This window comes from Panthera tigris, chromosome E2 (genome assembly GCF_018350195.1).
Source record: "Panthera tigris isolate Pti1 chromosome E2, P.tigris_Pti1_mat1.1, whole genome shotgun sequence".
NCBI classification, from domain to species: domain Eukaryota; kingdom Metazoa; phylum Chordata; class Mammalia; order Carnivora; family Felidae; genus Panthera; species Panthera tigris.
The window spans coordinates 42,018,039-42,038,391 of NC_056674.1; the positions used below are offsets into that span (position 1 = coordinate 42,018,039).

Genomic DNA, 20,353 nt, shown 5'->3' on the forward strand with positions numbered 1-20,353 from the left:
ATGTAGTCAAGAAGCAAGATAGATGAGCCATTCAGTGTAACAGGTGCTGCAATAGATGTATACTCAGGATAGTGTGGAGGCACCAAACCAGGGAAGGGGAGCAAGTCATCATAGACTTGCCTGGTAGAAGAAGCAGTATATGAGGGTCTAGTGGGGGGAAAGAGCATGACCTCGAGCAGCTGCATGTAGTTCTGAATGGCTGGGATATTGAGTTGTGGAGAAAAGAGGACAAGAGTGGAAGCTTGAGAGGCAGGAGGAGGTCAGAGCATACAAGGCTTTATATGCCCTGTGTTTTAACCCAAAGGCCGTTGGAAGCTTTTAGAGTTTTTTAAGTAGGAGAATGACATGAGCAGCTTACCATTTAGGGGATTGCTGGTGGCAGTATCAATAATGGCTTAAAGAGCCACAAAACTAGAGGCAGGTCTCAGAGACCACTTAAAAGTTTGGTTCTATAACCCTGACGTGAAAATTATGAAGGCCTGGACTAAGGTCATGACAGTAGCTGGAGAGAAAGGGATTAATGGGGTAGAATTGATACGAATAGGTAAATAAGAAAAACTAAGAATACCTGCCACTTAAATATCTTGAGATGATAATGAGATAAGAAGTACAGGAAGAAGAATAGGTTTAAGGAAGGGCCAGGGAGACGAATGGAATGAGTTTAGTTAGACAAATACTAGGTTCTAGTTGCTTATGGAGTATTCAGATGGAAATGTTCAAAACAGGTCTGAAGCTCAGGAGAGAGAAGAGTTAAACCTGGAAGTCACCACCTTGTGATGGTAAATGATCTCTGAGACTGGTCTAACTGGCACAGAGGGAAGAGCAAGCTGAAGGTAAAACTGGGAAAGACGAACATATGGGGTGAAAAGGAAGAGTAGCCAGAGAAAGACAGGAGAGAACCCAAGGGAGACCCGTGTCACAGAAGGCCAGAGAGGAAAACATTTCAAAAAGGAGTGGTGAATATTACCACATGTAAAGAAATAAAAATAAGTCCTGGAAAAATATATATATTCACTGACTGTGTTAATAGAGGCCCCTTTACCAGAGTGGTGTGCCTTGAGTGGAGAGGTGATAGTAAAGCTGAGGCAATAGATTGAGCAGGAGAAGAGAGACAACTATAATTACAGTTGTAACTAGAGTTGTAACTCAGGGCTACTGAGTTGAAACCTGGCCAGGGACAAAGAAGGGTAATGAATAGAATAAGGTGCCTGCAGAGTGGTGGATGAGAATAGGAGCCAGAGCACAGATGGAGGAGATGCCTGGAACTCTTTTACTGTAACAAAAGTGAAGGACACAAAGGTGGCTGAAGATTCCAATTAATCTTGCAGTTGTAACTTGTAAGTACTTCTGCCTCATGACCACTGTCTTTACTAATTTAGGAAAGGGCTTGGTCATATGCATTCACATTTATTATGTTTATCATTGTCCCAAAGTTGCAGTAACCGACACAGTGTGTAGAGCTGGCCTTCTCTGACTATTAACCTTAAGTGTTCCAATGACAGAAAACACAAAGTGAACCAGCCAAGGGCTTTGCAGTGGTATCCAAGTGCAGGCTCAAAATTTCTGTGAAATCTCCATTTTTGTAATTAACATTCTACACCATGGTATATTGATGTTTGGTTTTCATTATAAACACAATGTTTTAAATGACTATTAAGGATCATTGATGTTTCGAGACAGGTGCATCCTTTTCTATCCTGTGGTTCTCTACATTCCCTAGAATACCACTTTTACCCAAGGCCATTCATATACACTTACCTGAATTACTCACTGGAGGCAGGGTTGTGTACCTGAAGTAGAGGTGTGGCTTGACTTGAAGCAGAGCAAAGTATCCAACACAGAGAGGCATTAATCTAGGACAGTTAATATTTCTTGCAAATGTGAACTTTTTTTCTTCTTTTGTGCATCTAATCTTGCCCTGTCCTCATTGAACCTCTTCCTATTTTCTTTTTAATAACTATGTTTCTAAGTTACCACGGGTTTAAAGTCCGATATTTCTATGTTAACAATACCTCCCTGCCTACAGTTACCTGCAAACAGATGTAAACCATCCAGAATAGACCATTCTTCTTTTCCATTCAAAATACAAAACATCCATTGTACAAAAAATATATCCATTCAAAATATAAGTTGCTTCCTTTAAAGCCATTGTTCAGAAGGCAAATGCTTTGTTTCTAGAAATTATAAATGAATGATCTACATCATCAAATAATAGCATAATCAGCCAGCCATTTCATGCAAATCTGTGAAAGTTTTTTCCTGAAAATCACCACTTTCTGCCAAGTGTGTGTAGCTTTTCTTATCAATTGCATTTTACTAACGTTATAAAGTTGTTTCATTTACAGTATAAACTATTCCACATTTTCTCTTAGCATTTCGGCTTCCCAGTGTACCATTCTATTATAAACCTTCCACACAATGTATCATCTACTCCCAACTAGATGAGTTCTCCATCCACCTACATTTAAATAAAAAAGAAATAGATTAGGATGGCAGAGGAATAGGGCAACCCTAAGCTTGTCTTCTCCCCCAAACAGCTAGAGAAATCAATTTGAACACCTAAGAAAACAATCAGAAGTTTTAGAGAACAAAGCTGCACATCTACAAATGGAAAAAACAACCTGTTGGAGATGGAGGAATTCACACCAAAAGAACAGGTAGAAAAAATGGCCAAGGATTTAATCATACAGATATAAATAAGACGTTGGAACTAGAATTTAAAACAACAATTACAAGGATTCTATCTGGGCTTGGAAAAAGCATAGAAGACTAAAGAATCCATTTCTTCACAGATAAAAGAGCTAAAGTCTACTTGGGCTGAAAATAAAAATGCTATAACCCCCAAGATGCAAACCTGAATGGATGCCATAACAGCAAGGGTGGACAAAGCAGAGGAAAAAATTAGTGATATAGAAGATAAAATTATGGAAAATAGTGAAGCTGAAGAGGGAAACAAAGATAATGGATCATGAAGGTAGACTTAGGGAACTCAATGACTTATTAAAATAGAATAACATTCATAGGAGTCCCAGAAAATGAATACAGAGAAAAAGGGGCTGAAGGTTTATTTGGGCAAATTACGGCTGAAAACTTCCCTAATCTGGAGAAGGGCACAGACATCAAAATCCAAGAAACAGAGAACTGCCATTAAATTCAAAAGCTGGCCATCGCCAAAGCATATCATAGTCAGAAGAATCCTGAAGTCAACAAGTCAACCTACAGGGGAAGATGTATCAGGTTTGAGGCAGATCTGTCTACAGAAACTTGGCAGGCCAGAAGGGAATGGCAGGATATAGTCAATATGCTGACTGGGAAAAATATGCAGGCAAGAATGCTTTAAACAGCAAGACTATCATTCAGAATAAAAAGATAAAGAGTTTCCCAGACAAAAACTAAAGGAGTTCATGATCACTAAACCAGCCCTATAAGAAATACTAACAGGGACTCCTTGGGGGTGGGGAGGAGAGACCAAAAGCAACAAAGACTAGAAAGGAACACAGAACATCACCAGAAACACCAACTTTATAGGTAACACAATGACACTAAACTCCTCTATCTTTTAATAATCACCCTGAATGTAAATGGACTAAGTGCTCCAAATCAAAGGACACAGGGTATCAGAATGGATTAAAAGAAAACAAAAAAGGCAAAAAACACTATCTATACGCTGCCTACATTTACACCTAAATGTAGACTCATTTTAGACCTAAAGACATAGGCAGATTGAAAGTGAGAAGATGGAAAACCATCTATCTATTTTTGGCTAATATCTTTTGGCTAAGGGATGCCAAAAGAAAGCTGGAGTAACCATAATTATTTCAGACAAACTCGATTTTTAAACCAAAGACTATAACAAGAGATGAAGAAGAGCATTATATCATAATTAAGGGGTATATCCATCAAGAAGATCTAACAATCAGGGTACCTGGGTGGCTTAGTTGGTTGAATGTCTGACTTGATTTCAGCTCAGGTCATGATCTCACAGTTTTGTGACTTCAAGCCCCACACATGCTCTGCATCAATAGCGCGCAGCCTGCTTGAGAGTCTCCCTTCTGCCCCTCCCCCACTCACACTGTCTCAAAATTAATTAATTAATTAAAGATCTAACCGTTGTAAATATTTATGCCCCAGCTTGGAACACCTAAATATATAAATCAATTACTAACAAACATAAACTCATCGGTAATAATAACAATAATAGTAGAGGACTTTAAACAACCACAAGAAAAAATTTGGAAAGACCACAAATATATGGAGGTTAAAGAACATCCTACTAAAGAATTAATGGGTTAGCCAGAAAATTAAAGAAGAAATTTAAAAAGTATTTTGAAGCAAATGAAAAGAAAACATGACAGTCCAAAATCTTTGGGATGCAGTAAAGGCAGTCCTAAGAGGGAAGTACATTGCAATACAGGTCTACTTCAAGAAGCAAGAAAGGTCTCAAATACACAATCCATCCTTACACTTAAAAGAGCAAGTAAAGGAAGAGCAAATAAAACCTAAAGCCAACAGAAGAAGAAAAATAATAAAAACTAGACCAGAAATAAATGACATAGAAACAACAACAACAACAAATAGTAGAATAGATCAACAAAAGTAAGAGTTGGTTCTTTGAAAGAATAAAATTGATAAACCCCTAGTTAGACTTATATCAAAAATAAAAGAGAACCTAAATAAAATCACAAATGAAAGGAGAGAGATCACAACGAATACCTCAGAAATACAAACAATTAGAATACTATGACAAATTAAATGCCAACATACTGGGCAATCTGGAAGAAATGGATAAATTCCTAGAAACATGCAAACTACCAAAACTGAAACAGGAAGAAATAAAAAATTTTAACACACCCATAACCAGCAAAGAAATTGAAATAGCAATCAAAAATCTTCCAACAAATGGGGTGCTTGGGTGGCTCAGTTGGTTAAGTGTCTGAATCTTGATTTCTACTCATGTCATGATCTCACAGATCATGGGTTCAAGTCCTGAGTTTGAGCACTATCAGTGCAGAACGTGCTTGGGATTCTCTCTCTCTCTCTCTCTCTCTCTCTCTCTCTCCCCCCAACCCCCACCCTCTGCCCCGCAAATAAACTTTAAAAAAAACATCTCCCAACAAACAAAAAGCCCAGGGCCAGATGGCTTCCCAGGGGAATTCTACCAGACATTTAAAGAGTTAATACAGGGTGCCTGGGTGGCTCAGTTGGTTGAGCATCCAACTTTAGCTCAGGTCATGATCTCGTGGTTTGTGGGTTCAAGCCCCACATCGGACTCTGTGCTGACAGCTCAGAGCCTGGAGCCTGCTTTGGATTCTGTGTCTCCCTCTCTCTCTACCCCTCCCCTGCTCATTCTCTCCCCTCCCCGCCCCACCCTCTCTCTCTCTCTCTCTCTCTCTCTCTTTCTCTCCTTCTCTCTCTCTCTCTCAAAAATAAACATTTAAAAAGTTTTTAAATAAAAAATAAGAGTTAATACATATTCTCAAACTGTTCCAACAAAATAGAAATGGAAGGAAAACTTCCAAACTCATTCTATACGGCCAGAATTGCCTTGATTCCAAAGCCAGACAAAGACCCCACTAAAAAGGAGAATTACAGGCCAATATCCCTGATGAACATGGATACAAAAATTCTCAACAAGATACTAGAAAACTGAATCCAACCTTACATTAAAATAATTATTCACCATGGTCAAGTGGGATTTATCCTTGGCCTTGTTCAATATTTGCAAATCAATCAACATGATACACCACATTAATAAAAAGAAAGGATGGAAATCATGATCCACTCAGTAGATGCAGAAAAAGAAGCTGACAAAATACAGCATCCATTCATGATAAAAGCCCTCAACAAAGTAGGGATTGATGGAATATATCTCAACATCATAAAGGCCATATACAAAAGAGTCACAACTAATATCCTCAATGGGGAAAAATGGAAAGCCTTTCCCTTACAGTCAGGAATAAAACAAGGATGTCCACTCTCACCATTACCATTTAACCTAGTACTGCAAGTCTTAGCCTCAGCAATCAGACAACAAAAATAAATAAAAGACATCCAAATCAGCAAGGAAGAAATCAAACTCTCACTATTTGCAGATGACATAATACTCTATGTAGAAAACCCAGAAGACTCCACCAAAATAATTGCTAGAACTAATATATTCAGCAAAGTCGCAGGATATAAAATCAACATGCAGAAATCTATTGCTTTCTATAAACCAATAATGAAGCAGGAGAAAAATAAATCAATGAATTGATCCTATTTGCAGTTGCACCAAAAACAATTAGATACCTAGGAATAAACCTAACCAAAGAAGAAAAAGATCTGTACTCTGAAAATTATAGAACACTTATGAAATAAAGAAATGGAAAAGCATTCCATGCTCATGGGTTGGAAGAACAAACATTGTTAAAACGTCTATACTACCCAAAGCAGTCTACACATTTAATGCAATCCCCATCAAAATACCACCAGCATTTTTCAGAGAGCTAGAATAAATAATCATAAATTTGTATGGAACCACAAAAGACCCCAAATAGCCAAAGCAATCCTGAAAAATAAAAAATAAAACTGAAGAATAAAAAATAAAATAAAATAAAAATCCATCACAATGCTGGATTTCAAGCTATATTATAAAACTGCAGTCATCAAGACAGTACGGTATTGGCACAAAAACAGACACATAGATCAATGTGGAAAACAGGAAAGAACATTCAACTGAAAAAAAGATAGTCTCTTCAACAAATGGTGTTGGGAAAACTGGACAACAACATGCAGAAGAATGAAACTGGACCACTTTCGTACACCATACACAAAAATAAATTCAAAATGGATGAAAGACCTAAATGTGAGACAGGAAACCATCAAAATCCTACAGGAGAACACAGGCAACAACCTCTTTGACCTTGGCTAGAGCAACTTCTTACTAGAAACGTCTCTGGAGGCAAGGGAAACAAGAGCAAAAATGAACTATTGGGACTTCATCAAGATAAAAAGCCTCTACACAGTGAAAGAAGTGATTAAAAAAATTAAAAGGCAGCACACAGAATAGAAGATATTTGCAAATGACGTATCAGATAAAGGGTTAGTATCCAAAATCTATAAAGAACTTACCAAACTCAACACCCAAAAAACAAATAATCCAGTGAAGAAATGGGCAGAGGACATGAATAGACATGTTTCCAAAGAAGATATCCAGATGGCTAACAGATACATGAAAAGATGGTCAACATCACTCATCATCAGGGAAATACAAATCAAAACCACAATGAGATACCACCTCACACCTGTCAGAATGGCTAAAATGAACAAGACAGGAAACAATGGATGTTGGCAAGGATGTGGAGAAAGGGGAACCCTCTTATACTGTTGGTGGGAATGCAAACTGGTATAGCCAGTCTGGAAAACAGTGACCCAGAAGTTGCACTACTAGGTATTTTATCAAAAGGATACAAAAATACTGATTCAAAGGGGCACATGCACCCTGATGTTTATAGCAGCATTATCAACAAAAGCCAAATTATGAAAAGAACCCAAATGTCTATCAACTGATGAATGGATAAAGAAGTTGTGGTATGTGTGTATAGATAGATTAGATATAGACACATGTAGATATAGATATAGATATATAGATCTATAATGGAATATTACTCAGCCATCGAAAAGAATGAAGTCTTACCATTTGCAACGATGTGGATGGGGCTAGAGTGTTTTATGCTAGGCAAAATAAGTCAGTCAGAGACAGACAAATACCATATGATTTCACTCATATGTGGAATTTAAGAAACAAAGCAGATGAACATAGGGGAAGAGGGGGGAAAAAGAGAGGGAGGCAAACCACAAGAGAGACTCTTAACTAGAGAACAAACTAAGGGTTGATGGAGGGAGGGAGATGGAGGATGGGCTAAATGGATGATGGGTATTAAGGAGGGCACTTGTGATGAGTACTGGGTTTCTTGAACAAAGAAATAAGCCTAAGTAGTTAAATGATTGGTATATCATAGGTTAAGAGAACCACTAGGCATCACTATAGACCAAATTCAATATAGGTGTCATCCTATAGTGGCAGTTTGATTTCCTAAAAAAAGAACCCACTAAATTTATTTAATAAAATGGAAGTTTCAAAATCTGTTGGCAGCTGATTCTTTTTTTTTTTTTTTTTTTTTTTTTTTTTTTTATGATCTTCATGCAGAGCTGACCTTTCTATTCTGTGTTTTAGGATATTATCAACTCAATGGTAACAGCAGTATTCATGATAATCATATCTGTGTTGGCACTGATACCAGAAACTACAACATTTATAGTCCTTGGAGGGGTAAGTGGAGGTCTTCCTGATTTCTTGCTTTAGGTTTGATTAGAATTAAATTTTGCTTGGAAAAAAAAAAAAAAAAAAAAAAAAAAAATATATATATATATATATATATGAACAGAACTCTACATTATAATCATCCTTGGATTTCCTAGGCCAGTATATAGTACCTAGTGGCTTAATATTTTTTGTATGAGTATATGCCCTGATTAACGTGGAAGAATATGACTTCACCCTAAAACTGAAGTTCACCAAATAGAAGTTCCTATATATTCCACCTCTGTGTAGGGCTAGACTAGACTGAGAAAAGCTACTGGAATCCATTACACTTAGCTCTGAGAAACCTGATGTCAAGCAAAAAGCCACAGATGACTTTCACAGCGCTTCCTTTTAAAGAAAAGGATACATACCACTTGTTAAGGTGAGACAGACTGCTCTGAACTCAGTTATTTTTTGTCCAGATCCTTCTTCAGATGGAATGTAATACAAAATGTCTCATGATAAGGTTGGAAGAAGCCTTATATTATTTTGAACATTGCTTGAAGAGAAGCAAGCCAGCTTAATCAGACTTGATCCTGGAAGGCAAGCCAAAATAAAAAAGAGTAAAATAATATGGTTTTAGTTCCATCTGATACTCTTCTGAGATTTCTTATAGGAGGTTCAAAATCATTTGGCTTTTCTAGACTCTGATCTAAAGATGTGAATTAGGAACTCCTTATATAAACCTCCATCCTACTTCTTTGTCTTTCCATGGTATGGGCCACTGGGAGAACTAACCATTCTCAGCCAGCCATGTATGTCAGAATCCATAGTTTTTCATCTCCTTCCTAAGCCCTAAGCAACTTCATAGGGATAAGAATTATTCTAGAAATGAGATAGTGCTGTAATAGCAATTTTCCCCAGTTGTCTTTAATCTTATCCCTCTACTATGGATAAAGAGGGACAGGGCATAGAATTTACAGTGAACCCTTTACAACGTTGACCTCCCACACAGTTGGAACTTTTTAAACTTTGACTTCTCAAGAACTTAACTACTAATAGCCTACTGTTGCCAGAAGTACCGATAACATAAACAGTTAACACATATTTTCTGTATCATATGTATTATATACTGTATCTTACAATAAAGTGAGCTAGAGAAAAGAAAATGTTTTTAAGAAAATCATAGGAGAAATTATTTATAGTACTCTACTACATCAAAAAAAATCCGTACATAAGTGACCTATGCAGTTCAAACCCATGTTGTTCAAAGGTCAAGTGTGCTTTCATTCACTTATTTTATTCATTCACTGATTCATTCTTTAAAAAGGTGCACTTTGCAGGGGGTGCCTGCGTGGCTCAGTCAGTTGAGCGACCGACTTGGGATCAGGTCATAATCTCACGGTTCATGAGTTTGAGCCCCGCGTCAGGCTCTCCACTCCCAGCACAGAACCTGTTCAAATCCTCTGTCTCCCCCTCTGCCCCTCCTCAGCTCATGCTCTCTCTCTCTCTCTCAAAAATAAACAAACATTGAAAGAATAAAATGGTGCACTTTGGTGGATGCTGACAAAGTATAGAGCTGTTGCTGTCCAATGCAGCAGCCACAAGCCACATGTGGCTACCAAGCAATGGAAATGTGGCTGGTCTGATTGAGATGAGCTATACAGGTAAAATACACACTGGATTTCAAAGACTTACTACAAAAAAAAAAACATAGAATATTTCATAATAACTTTATTATATTGATGAGATGTCAAAATTATATTTTGGATACACTGGGCTAAACAAAATATTCTCTTAAAATTAATTTCACTTGTTTTTTTCTTTTTAATGTGGCTATTAGAAACTTTTAAATTATGTGGCTTACATTGGTGACTCACATTGTATTTCTTTTGGACAGCACTGGACTAGAATGTGAGCCCACCCTATCCTCACCTTGCTTAGAGCCTAATACAGGAAAGAGAAATGAGAACAGCTGTGTATAAGCTATTGACAGAGTACTGAGGGGTACAGAAAAAAGGAAGCAACTACCTCTCTTTGGCAGGAGAATCTCAATTTGTCAGGAATACAGGGGAGGAAAGGGGAATGGTTCCAGGCAGAGGAACCAGCAACGTGCAGGGTACCAGAGTCACAGGATAGGTAGGAGGTACTGAGTGTGGTCAGAACCTAAGAAGCTGAGTTTGAGATTCAGGATGGGAAACGGAGTGGTTATCTAGAGCCAAGAAGCCCAACTTCCAGGCCATGGGATGGAACTGACCAAATAGTATGCAAGAAATGATACCCCTCTTTTCCAGCCCAGGCGCCAGCTCTCAAATAGCCATCAGAGTACCTAAAGACCTGGTTCTAGTTTATTCCCTTTACTGTAAATTTTTTTTTTCCTGAGGCCTATTTAGAATCCTATCCATTAAGTGTATGATCTTCAGTAGGGCTCTAATACATGTCAGAGCAAGTCAAGACATCCAGACAAGTATTTATTTCAGAGCCTACACCACGTCAATATTATTTCTGCTCACTTATCTTTTCTCTTTCTCTAGGCAAACTTGGAAATGAGAATAAAATGATCTCTGAAGTCTCTTCCCGTTTTAGTATTAGGTGGAAGCAGAGGGAGCAATCTTGGTACCCTAGCAGGAGAGGAAGCCAGTGGGCACACACTTAAAACCTGTGTGAATGACCCAAGGCCAGACCATGGTCACAGCAATGACAAAGTGTGTTTGTTTCCAGGTGTTTGGACTCCTGGCAGCAGTGTGCTGTATTGCCGACGGGGCCCTCATTTACCGGAAACTTCTATTTAATCCAAGTGGTCCTTATCAAAAAAAACCTATTCATGACAAAATATAAGTTTTGTAATTTTATATTACTTTTTAGTTGATGCTAAGTATTAAATATATTTCTTTATTCTTTCACATATTTTCTGCAGTTGTTCTCACTTTAATCTCAATATGGGAGCTGGAAGAAGAGATGTAGGAATTCTGTGCCCAGTGCTCACCCATACTATAACTTCCAAGGGAGCGCTGGGAGCACCAGGACCTGATCGGACTGGGTTTTCCTGCTCTGGGGCCTGGGTGGCAGAGAAGAACGCGCCTAGGCCACCTTAAATGGTCTCCGGAGCCCTCTTCCTGGCTGGCTGGCTGGCTGGCAGCACCGAGGCGTGGGATTGCAGGGATAGTGAGTTCCCAGCCTAGGCAGCGGCATGGCGTCCCAGGTGGCAAGGAGGGTGGCTGGAGGGCTTGGTCTGTCGGCGGGCAGCAAGAGCTGGGTGCGCGCGAGGCATAGGCGGACGGTGGCCGTTGGGCACGACGCTGGTTCCCAGGGGACAGCCTGGCCGCCGCCGCCGCCGCCGCCGCCATGCAGGCTCAGAGCGGCAGGGCCAGCCTGACAAAGCCAGTCTCGGGGACCACCATGAATGCCCCAAACACCAGGGCATCCTCAGGGAACTTGCAACAACAGCAGCTTACAGGACTCCCAGGGCAATCTGCAGCTGCGGTGCAAGCCTCACGCTCAGGGCAGGGCTCACGATCAAGGCAGAGCTCACGCTCAGGGCAGCCCACACGCCCGGCGAATACAGCACCCAGTACGCCGCAGCCTGCAGTCGCAAGGGCACAGCCTGCAGTCTCAAAGACGCCCCCAGGAAAGCAACAGCAGGTGACCCAGAGCGCAGGGGAGAAGGCCGCCATCCAAAAGCGTGCTGAAGAACAGGCCAAAGTCCTGTTCAAATTCAGGGACAGCTTCAAGCAGTTTTTCTTCCTGCCCACGTGAGTGTTGAAGATCCTGAGGCTGGTGAGCAGAGAGAGCTGGTGATGCAGGGTGGGTGCGGCCTCAGGGAGTGATTCCCAGGAGGTGCCACCTCCGGAAAGCTTCCCTACTTCCCTTTGCCAGTCACCTCTGTTTTGCCCTACCTTTCCTCCCCTTCTCCCCTCGCTCCTCCTCTCACTCAACCCTTAATACTAAATCAGCGCTGTTTTTCCTGTCTTACTTTTATATTCCTCAGGTTTTCCCTCACAAAGGGAATGAGGAAGCAGTGAAGATAATATCAGAAATGTATAAATTAGCAAACAAAACTAATAGAATTGACCCAAACTGATAAACCAATGGCCTATAATAGGGGGAAAAGGGTGAAGAAAGGACATATATTTAAAGTTAGAAACCAGACAGGGAAAATAATCACAAAGGATGAAGAAACTGAGAAGATACCCAAGCTTACCTTGCAAAACAAATAAACAACTAATTGAATGAAATAGTTGATTTTCTAGGAAAACATAATTACCAAAACTGACCCCAGAATAGAGAAAAACCAATGTAAACACAGACCAATATAAATACAGAAGAAAATGAGAACTAATCAAATGAGTATCCTTCACAGTATATCAGGGCCAGACTTTTTCACACAATTAACTCAAACTTCCATGGGATGTAATTCTGATACTACTGAAACTTTTTCAAAGTATGGAAAAGGAAAAAAGCCCTTCTAAATTATTTTTCAAAGTTGTATATAACACTGGGGCACCTAGGTGGCTCAGTCAGTTAAGTGTCTGACTCTTGATTTTGACTCCGGTCACGATCCCAGGATCATGGGATCGAGCCCCAGATGGAGCTCCACACTTGGTGTGGAGCCTGCTTAAGATTCTCTCTCCCTCTCCCTCTGCCCCTCCCTTGCTTGTTCTCTCTCTCTCTCTCTCTTTCTCAAAAAAGAAAAAAAAAAAAAGTAATGGAACGCTGATATAAAAACTTGACCAAGTCAGAAAAAGGAAATTAGAAATCTCACTTGTATCACAGGATTAAGTATCAATATATTAGCAGAAAATATTCATCAGTACTTTAAAAAAATATACTATAATGGTTCAGTATTAGGACTCTATTAAACTAACCCAACATATTATAGGTAAAAGGAGAACAAATTAGATTACATCAAATAAGGAAAAGAACACATTTGACAAAATTCAACATTTATTTCTGATAGCAAAAAAAGAGAGAGAGAAGAAAGGGACCCATAAAAAATAGGAATACATAGATATTTTGTTGACATTATAAAAATAAACCCAAAAGTCCGCATCATATATGATTAGATATCAGAAGTATTCCCATTAAATAAAGAACAGAGAGGATGCCCTTATCAATACTAGTATTCAGTATTTTTCTGGAATAGCTAATCATCACAATTAGACAGGAAAAATAAAGAACAGTTGAAAATAAGAGGCAAAATATATCATTTTTTCAGCTGATATCACTGTATATCTAAAGAACTCAAAATCAACTGGGAAACAATTTAGAACAAGATACTTTCTACTAACTCATTAGGAGTTAGTAGAACAACAACTTAAAATAGAAGAAAATATTCCTCTTTACAAGAGCAATAAAATGATAAAATATCTAAGATTAAATTAAATGAATTTGAAAGACCTATATGAAGAAAACTTTAAAAACTCAGAGATATTTTTAAACCACTAAAATAGCTGGGAAGACATACTTTATTCTTGAATAATAAGAGTAAATTTTTTAATCTTTCCAAATTAGAAGTTAAATGAAATCCCAATTAAATACCAACAGGCTTTTAAATGAAATCCCAGTTAAAATACTAACAGGCTTGGGTGCCTGGGTGGCTCAGTCAGTTAAGCATTTGACTTCAGCTCAGGTTATGATCTCACGATTCACAAGCTAGAGCCCGGGTTTGAATGAACACATGCCCACTTCTCTCTCTCTCTTTCTACCCCTTATGGGATTCTCTCTCTTTCCCTCTCTCTCTCTCTCTCTCTCTCTCTCTCTCTCACCCTTGTTCACTTGTGCTCTCTCTCTCTCTCTCTCTCTGCCCCTCATGGGATTCTCTCTCTCTACCCCCTCACTCACTTGCTCTCTCTCTCTCTCTCTCTTTCTCGTTCTCTTTCTCTCTCTCAAAAAAAAAAATAAAAATGCTAACAGGCTTATGGGGCACCTGAGTGGCTCAGTCTGTTGAGCAACCAACTCTTAATTTTGGCTCAGATCATGATCCCAGGATTGTGAGATCAAGGCTTGCATCCAGCTCCATGCTGAGAGCCTGTGGAATTGAGCTCCATGTGGAACCTGCTTAAGACTGACTCTCTCTCTCTCTCTCTCTCTCTCTCTCTCTCTCTCCCTCTGCCCCTCTCCCTTGCTCTCAATGTTTCTCTCTCTCTCTCTCTCTCTCTCTCTCTCAAAACACACACAAAAAGCCCCCCCCCCAAAAAAAATCCAACAGGCTTAGTTTGGGGAACTAGACCAAGACAAACATGGGATTTATAAACCATCTGAGAATGAGTGCTGAAAAGGGGACTAGGTCAGACAATAATATAATATAAAATTAATTTCCTGTAATTTCAAAAGTACTAGGAAAGAATCGGCAACTCAGTACGAGAGGATAGTCTCAAATAGACCCAAATACATATGAGAATTTAGTACATGATAAAGGTAGGATTTCAGATGACCAGGGAAAATAACTGGTGTTTCCCAATAAATGATGTTGGGATAATCAACAGTTTGGAAAGAAAACTGGAGCTCTACCTCACTCTATCAAATCAGCATATATTTACTCTACTCGTATGTACTTACTTCTTTCCAGCATGAAGTAAACACTGTGAACAGCTGTTACTTTTAAGGAAATAGACTAGGATTGGGTTGAGGAAGAAGAAACAAATCAGTATTTTTTTTTTTATTCTTCTGTACTTAAATGTCCATTTAAATTATTTCCATGTATTATTTCATTTCTTGAAAATATGAGAAATTTTACACATAAACTGTACGTACAAAATCATACAGGCAATTGCCATATAGTCAGATTTACTTCCTAACAGTTTATGGGTTAGCTTTGTTTTTTAATAGCCCATGTGAATTAAAACAAATTCTGTTTCTTTCATTGCAGGGTCTTATAGGAGCATTAGTTTGTTTCATCACTGCCAAAGCCCATGAGTTGTATATAGCCATCACAGTTCTGGAAATGTGCATCGTTCTTTTTTTATTATAATATATATACTAGACATTCACCACTTGCTGATTTGTTTAGATTGGTCCTTACTTGTAAGTGTTCACTTTCGTAATTCAAATATAAGCTCTGCTCTTGGTCCCAGAGTAGCGTCTCTCCTCAAGTGAAAACCAAAGAGCTATCTTTCTGGACAAGGACATAACTCATCTATGACAGGGTGTTGCCCTAGTCCCAGGGGAGAAACTAGTCTAATACCCAGAAAGAGTCCTTGGACCTCTCTGTCTATGGCAGAATGAATGCACACACCTGCTTCTGTCTCATTATGCACTGAACAGGATAGTCTGCAGCTTGTCCTAACAAAAATTTCAATTAGTATATTCAGTAGGTAAAAACACTTCTCATCTATTGCTTGTAAAACAGTACATGCTGCTACTTTTCAAACAGCAACTACTCTAACAAATTATTCAACATTTCGCCCCTGCAAAAGCAAGAGCTGGCATGGCGAAGTTGTAGAAAATTGTCATACATACCCAGAAAGATTGCAGGAGTCCCATCGTTTCATGGGTATAAAGGGTCCACACTCCTAAAAGGGTGCCATATGATGGCGTTGCCTTCTTCAGTAGCTTTTTCCAGAGTTTCCTATTCTTTACCAACTGAAAGCTTCCTGAAGCTAACCCCTCAGGTCTCAGATAAATCCTATTTCTTTTTTTATTTATTAAAAAAAAACTTTTTTAAATGTTTTTATTATTTTTGAGACAGAGAGAGACTGAGCATGAGCAGGGAAGGGGCAGAGAGAGGGAGAGACACACAGAATCTGAAGCGAGCTCCAGGCTCTGAGCTGTCAGCACAGAGCCCGATGCAGGGCTCGAACTCACAGAGTGTGAGATCATGACCTGAGCTGAAGTCAGACGCTTAACCGACTGAGCCACCCAGGCGCCCTGATAAATCCTATTTCTTGTGGAGCCTGAGGTTCTGCATCCTCGCAGACTAGAGAACTACAGTTGTGGCCAGATACAGACGTGGGCCCCTTCCTAGCTGTGTGAACTTTAGCCTCAGTTTCCCCATCTAGGAAATTCAGCAAAGGAAAAGGGTGATCATAGTAACTCCTTGACAGGGTTTCTGTAACACTTAAATGTGTTTAAAGCAAATAGCACAATGCTCAGCACAAAGTGAACATTCACTTACAAAGTGTCTATCAGACCCCATAATGTAGTTGGATGGCTTTTACCATTTCATCTTGCACCGTGAAATCCCAACTCAGAGTTCAGGCCTCTCCCACATCCCACTTCCTTATAGTACCCTTTTCTAACCTTAAGGTAGGATTGGTTGCTATTGAGCTAAAACTCAAAATATTTCCTTCAAGGTGTGAGGGATTTTCTGAAAAGGCTGCTTTTTCTACCTCTATCCTTGGGTCAGAACAGTCTCTTTCCTTTGGATGACTATGGAAGCCCAAAGTGTGATTCAGAGTCCCTGCCTTTTTCTTACTACTATCTTCCAATATATGGGCCAGAGTCTGGAAGAGCACATAAATATGCCTGGTAAGCTCCCAGGAGCTTCACAGTTGGGGAAACTAAGTAGGTTGCTCAGTTATTCTAATGTTCCATTGACTAACAGTACACATACTAAGCCACCACGTGCTAAGCAACATAGTTGGTCGGATGGTGTGCTATCTAATTGACTTGGAAGGTTTTTTTCAAAGACTTATCAACACAGGATCCAAACTGCCTTCTCCTATCCTGTCCCTTCCTTTCTAATCTTCCCTTTCAGATTCTGTAAGATGAAGGACATGTACATATGAGACTGTTCAGAAAGGTAGTTACCACTGGGTGGTAACTGGGAGGCCTTGGCCCCAGGAGGCATGGTGCTGGTTTAGGGACAGCACAAACCAAACACTGGCTTGGTGCCTAGGAGATAACTCCTTGTCACTTCAGAGAGTAGGTGGACTTGGAGATGTGTCGGCATCAAGCTGTAGAAGTCCCTTGGGACCTTATGGAAAGGGCAGTGTGGGAAGCCCGAGAACACGTGCCTTATTTCATGCTGTACCAGTTTTAGGGCTCCGTATAGGTTCAAAGGCTGGCCCACACACCAGAGGGATCCAGCTATGAAAGAAGCTGTCACTTCTTTCAGTCCTTCTTTCCTAGCAAGACGGTTTGGTGCCCCCAAGGCATAGGATGAGAGTAAGTAGTACTGATTTTAAGTGGCGATTTCCTTAAAGGCTCACATGAATACAGAGTTCCTTATTCCTCTTTCCCATTCTTGTTTGGTAAGGGGCTAATGATGAAAATTCCCAGCAGGGAAACAGAAAGTTTGATAAATCAGGACTTCGGATGCTCAGCGGGGCAGCATCAAGAGTACTGGCCTCACATACAGGCTGAGATCTGTGGATTCTGGGGCCATATTTTGGCAATGCCTCTTTCTCTGTGGCCTGGGCTTGGGGACGGTTGCATCTTCTTGCTTCTGTGAAGGCTATGCCAGTGACCCTGACAACCAAGGGTCTCACCTCTCAGCCTCCTTGACTTATTATCATGGGTCTTCATCAGAGCTAGCGAGAATACAGCTTTCCTCACCCCACCCATGGTGGGGTCACTGTCTTCATTTTTAGACTTCATCACCAATTTTATATTCTAGTATCATCTGTCAACGTACCCAGGAAAAGTATGAACTATACTATCTTCTGAATTGTCTGTATTTTTAACACTTCTACATTACAAAAAAATATTATCCAATACGTTCAGAGAAACTGAGTTCTGGTCAAGCAGATGTTTTTGCCACTAGAAAACAATTTTTTTAAAAAAAGAGCATAATAAATAAAATAAAACTCTGTAGAAGTGACGATTCCAAAACTACCAGCAATATCTTTACATTTGTAAGTAGGAGATATCAGCTTTAGAATGTCCCCTTCAAATAAGATTAATGACAAAGCACAGTTCTGGTCATTTCTGATCAGGTTATGCCATGTGTTTGGAGAACTCCAGGCACAAATGGTATCAATGGAAGTTGCAGATAGTTGAATACTATATAATGTGCATTATATACAAATTCTTGTTACAAATACCATATTTTATGAAACAAATTGTCAGTGTTCAAAATTTTTTCTAATATGCAGTGATGTTTAAAAATAAGCATTCACCATTAAAGCATCTCTTTCTTGCCCAGTTATACTTCTACACAATTTTGTTTATGGAAACAATTTGGGAGCTTTATGGGAAAATAATAGTCAAGTAACAAATCCATCTCTCATTTTAGTCAGAAAAGGCTACTTGAGTCAATAGGGTATTTAGTCAACGGGAAAAGAAAAGACGATGAGTAAAGACAGCATTCGTGGGGAAACCAGAGTCCTCCTGCACATGAAAAGTCTTAGATGCAATTTGTATTCCATCAGAAAGAACATTCCTCTGTCTCTGTCTCTGTCTCTATCTCTGTCTCTCTCTCTCTCTCTCTCCATCAGAGATGAGGCCAACAACAAGAATGATGTGTTTAAGACAAAAGGGAGAAGGGGGGTTAGTCCAGAGAAGGCCCCCAGATACTCAAGTCAGGCTGCAGAGGGTCCTAGCCACTTACTGGGTGAGCAACCCCAAGCATGTTGCTTAGCCATCTGTAAACTGGGGACAATGTGTTTGTTGTGAGAATCAAATGAGATTAACACCCTGGCACAGTATGTGACACACAGGGAGTGCACAAGAAAATGTGAGCTATGAGAGAAATGTTAGAAATAAGGCAAACATTAGCGCCAAAGGACAGTCCAGGGGAGCACTTCCTTGTAAGCAAGGACCAGAGGAAACTATGGTAAGGACAGACTAAACTAACGTCTAGTATTCCAATGAGGAGATTGGAATTATGACAGGTAATCAACGATTGGTTACCGAAGCCTAGTCTGCATTAGTATTATTATTTATTTGCTTTCATCTAAATTCTCAATGATCTATGGCCACAGCTAGTTAATTTTAAAAAGTTTAGTTAGGGGGCGCCTGGGTGGCTCAGTCGGTTAAGCGGCCGACTTCGGCTCAGGTCATGATCTTGCCGTGCGTGAGTTCGAGCCCCGCGTCGGGCTCTGTGCTGACAGCTCAGAGCCTGGAGCCTGTTTCAGATTCTGTGTCTCCCTCTCTCTGACCCTCCCCCGTTCATGTTCTGTCTCTCTCTGTCTCAAAAATAAATAAGCGTTAAAAAAAAATCAAAAAAAAAATAAAAAGTTTAGTTAGTTTTAAAAATTTTACACTCTGCCTCTTAGTTGTAAGAGTGAGCCCTTGTTCACATTTTTTAATATCTTGGTTTACACAATCCTAAAGCACTAAGCTCCTTGCAAAACTGTAAACCAGTGTACCTACCCCACTGTGGGCAGACCTCTCATTCAGCCCACAGAACCCAGCTGGAACTTACTTCTAACCTTCACCATCCCTGCACCTTGTCCCCCTTTCAGCGTTACCCACCAGGTACCCAAATAATTAGTGCCTCTCCAAGAGGCAAGTCACATTCCATGATGGGGTAGGGCTCCTTGCTCATCAATCCCAACAGGAAGAACACCTGAGGTCTTCAGAAAGTTTACCAACTGCGTACATTTTGAAGGCAAATATCCTAAGTCCACATTGTGATGAACTCTCACGACCCGCTAGATGCCAGGCATTTATCATCTGGTATTTTCAGATTCATTACACCATTTAATCCTCAGATCAACCCAATGAACCCCAATCATTATCCCCATATTAAAAATGAGCATGTTTACACAGAGGGATGATAAAACATGCCCCAGATCACACATTTAGGAATTGGCAGAGCAAAAGAGTTCATCAACAAAACACACTCCCACCTTACATGTCCCACACCATTTTCACCCTCCGTGACCCGTTATCCACAGAAAATGCCCAAGATGGATGCTGCCTTCCAACCTGGGGTGGGGGGGTGGGGGGTGGGAACAGTTCATTTCCTTCTTATTTGAGTGTCTCTGGTGGGAGGCAATAGTGAGACACTAGGGAGTTCTGACTCCTTGGCAGATATCCAGTCTTAGGCAATTTAATAAACCTCTCTAAGCCTCTGCTATGTCCTTTTAAAATAGAGATCATAACAATGCTGACTTTGGAAGGTGTTTGTGAGGGTCAAATAAGATAATGACTTGGAAACACTTGGCACATTGAAGAGCTCCGTTA

General features: G+C 39.9%; 1 protein-coding gene across 10 annotated transcripts in view; it reads left to right on the forward strand.

Moving 5' to 3' along the window:
- LOC102950310 (chemokine-like factor) overlaps positions 1-20,353 on the forward strand; it is a 32,545-nt gene that overhangs the window by 8,053 nt on the left and 4,139 nt on the right. For 4 of the 10 annotated variants that reach the window (XM_042968025.1, XM_042968028.1, XM_042968029.1 and 1 more), the window contains exon 3: positions 8,216-8,311. In XM_042968025.1, coding sequence (XP_042823959.1) covers positions 8,216-8,311 — 96 coding nt within the window. The other 6 variants (XM_042968033.1, XM_007090239.2, XM_042968032.1 and 3 more) reach the window with 6 other exon arrangements.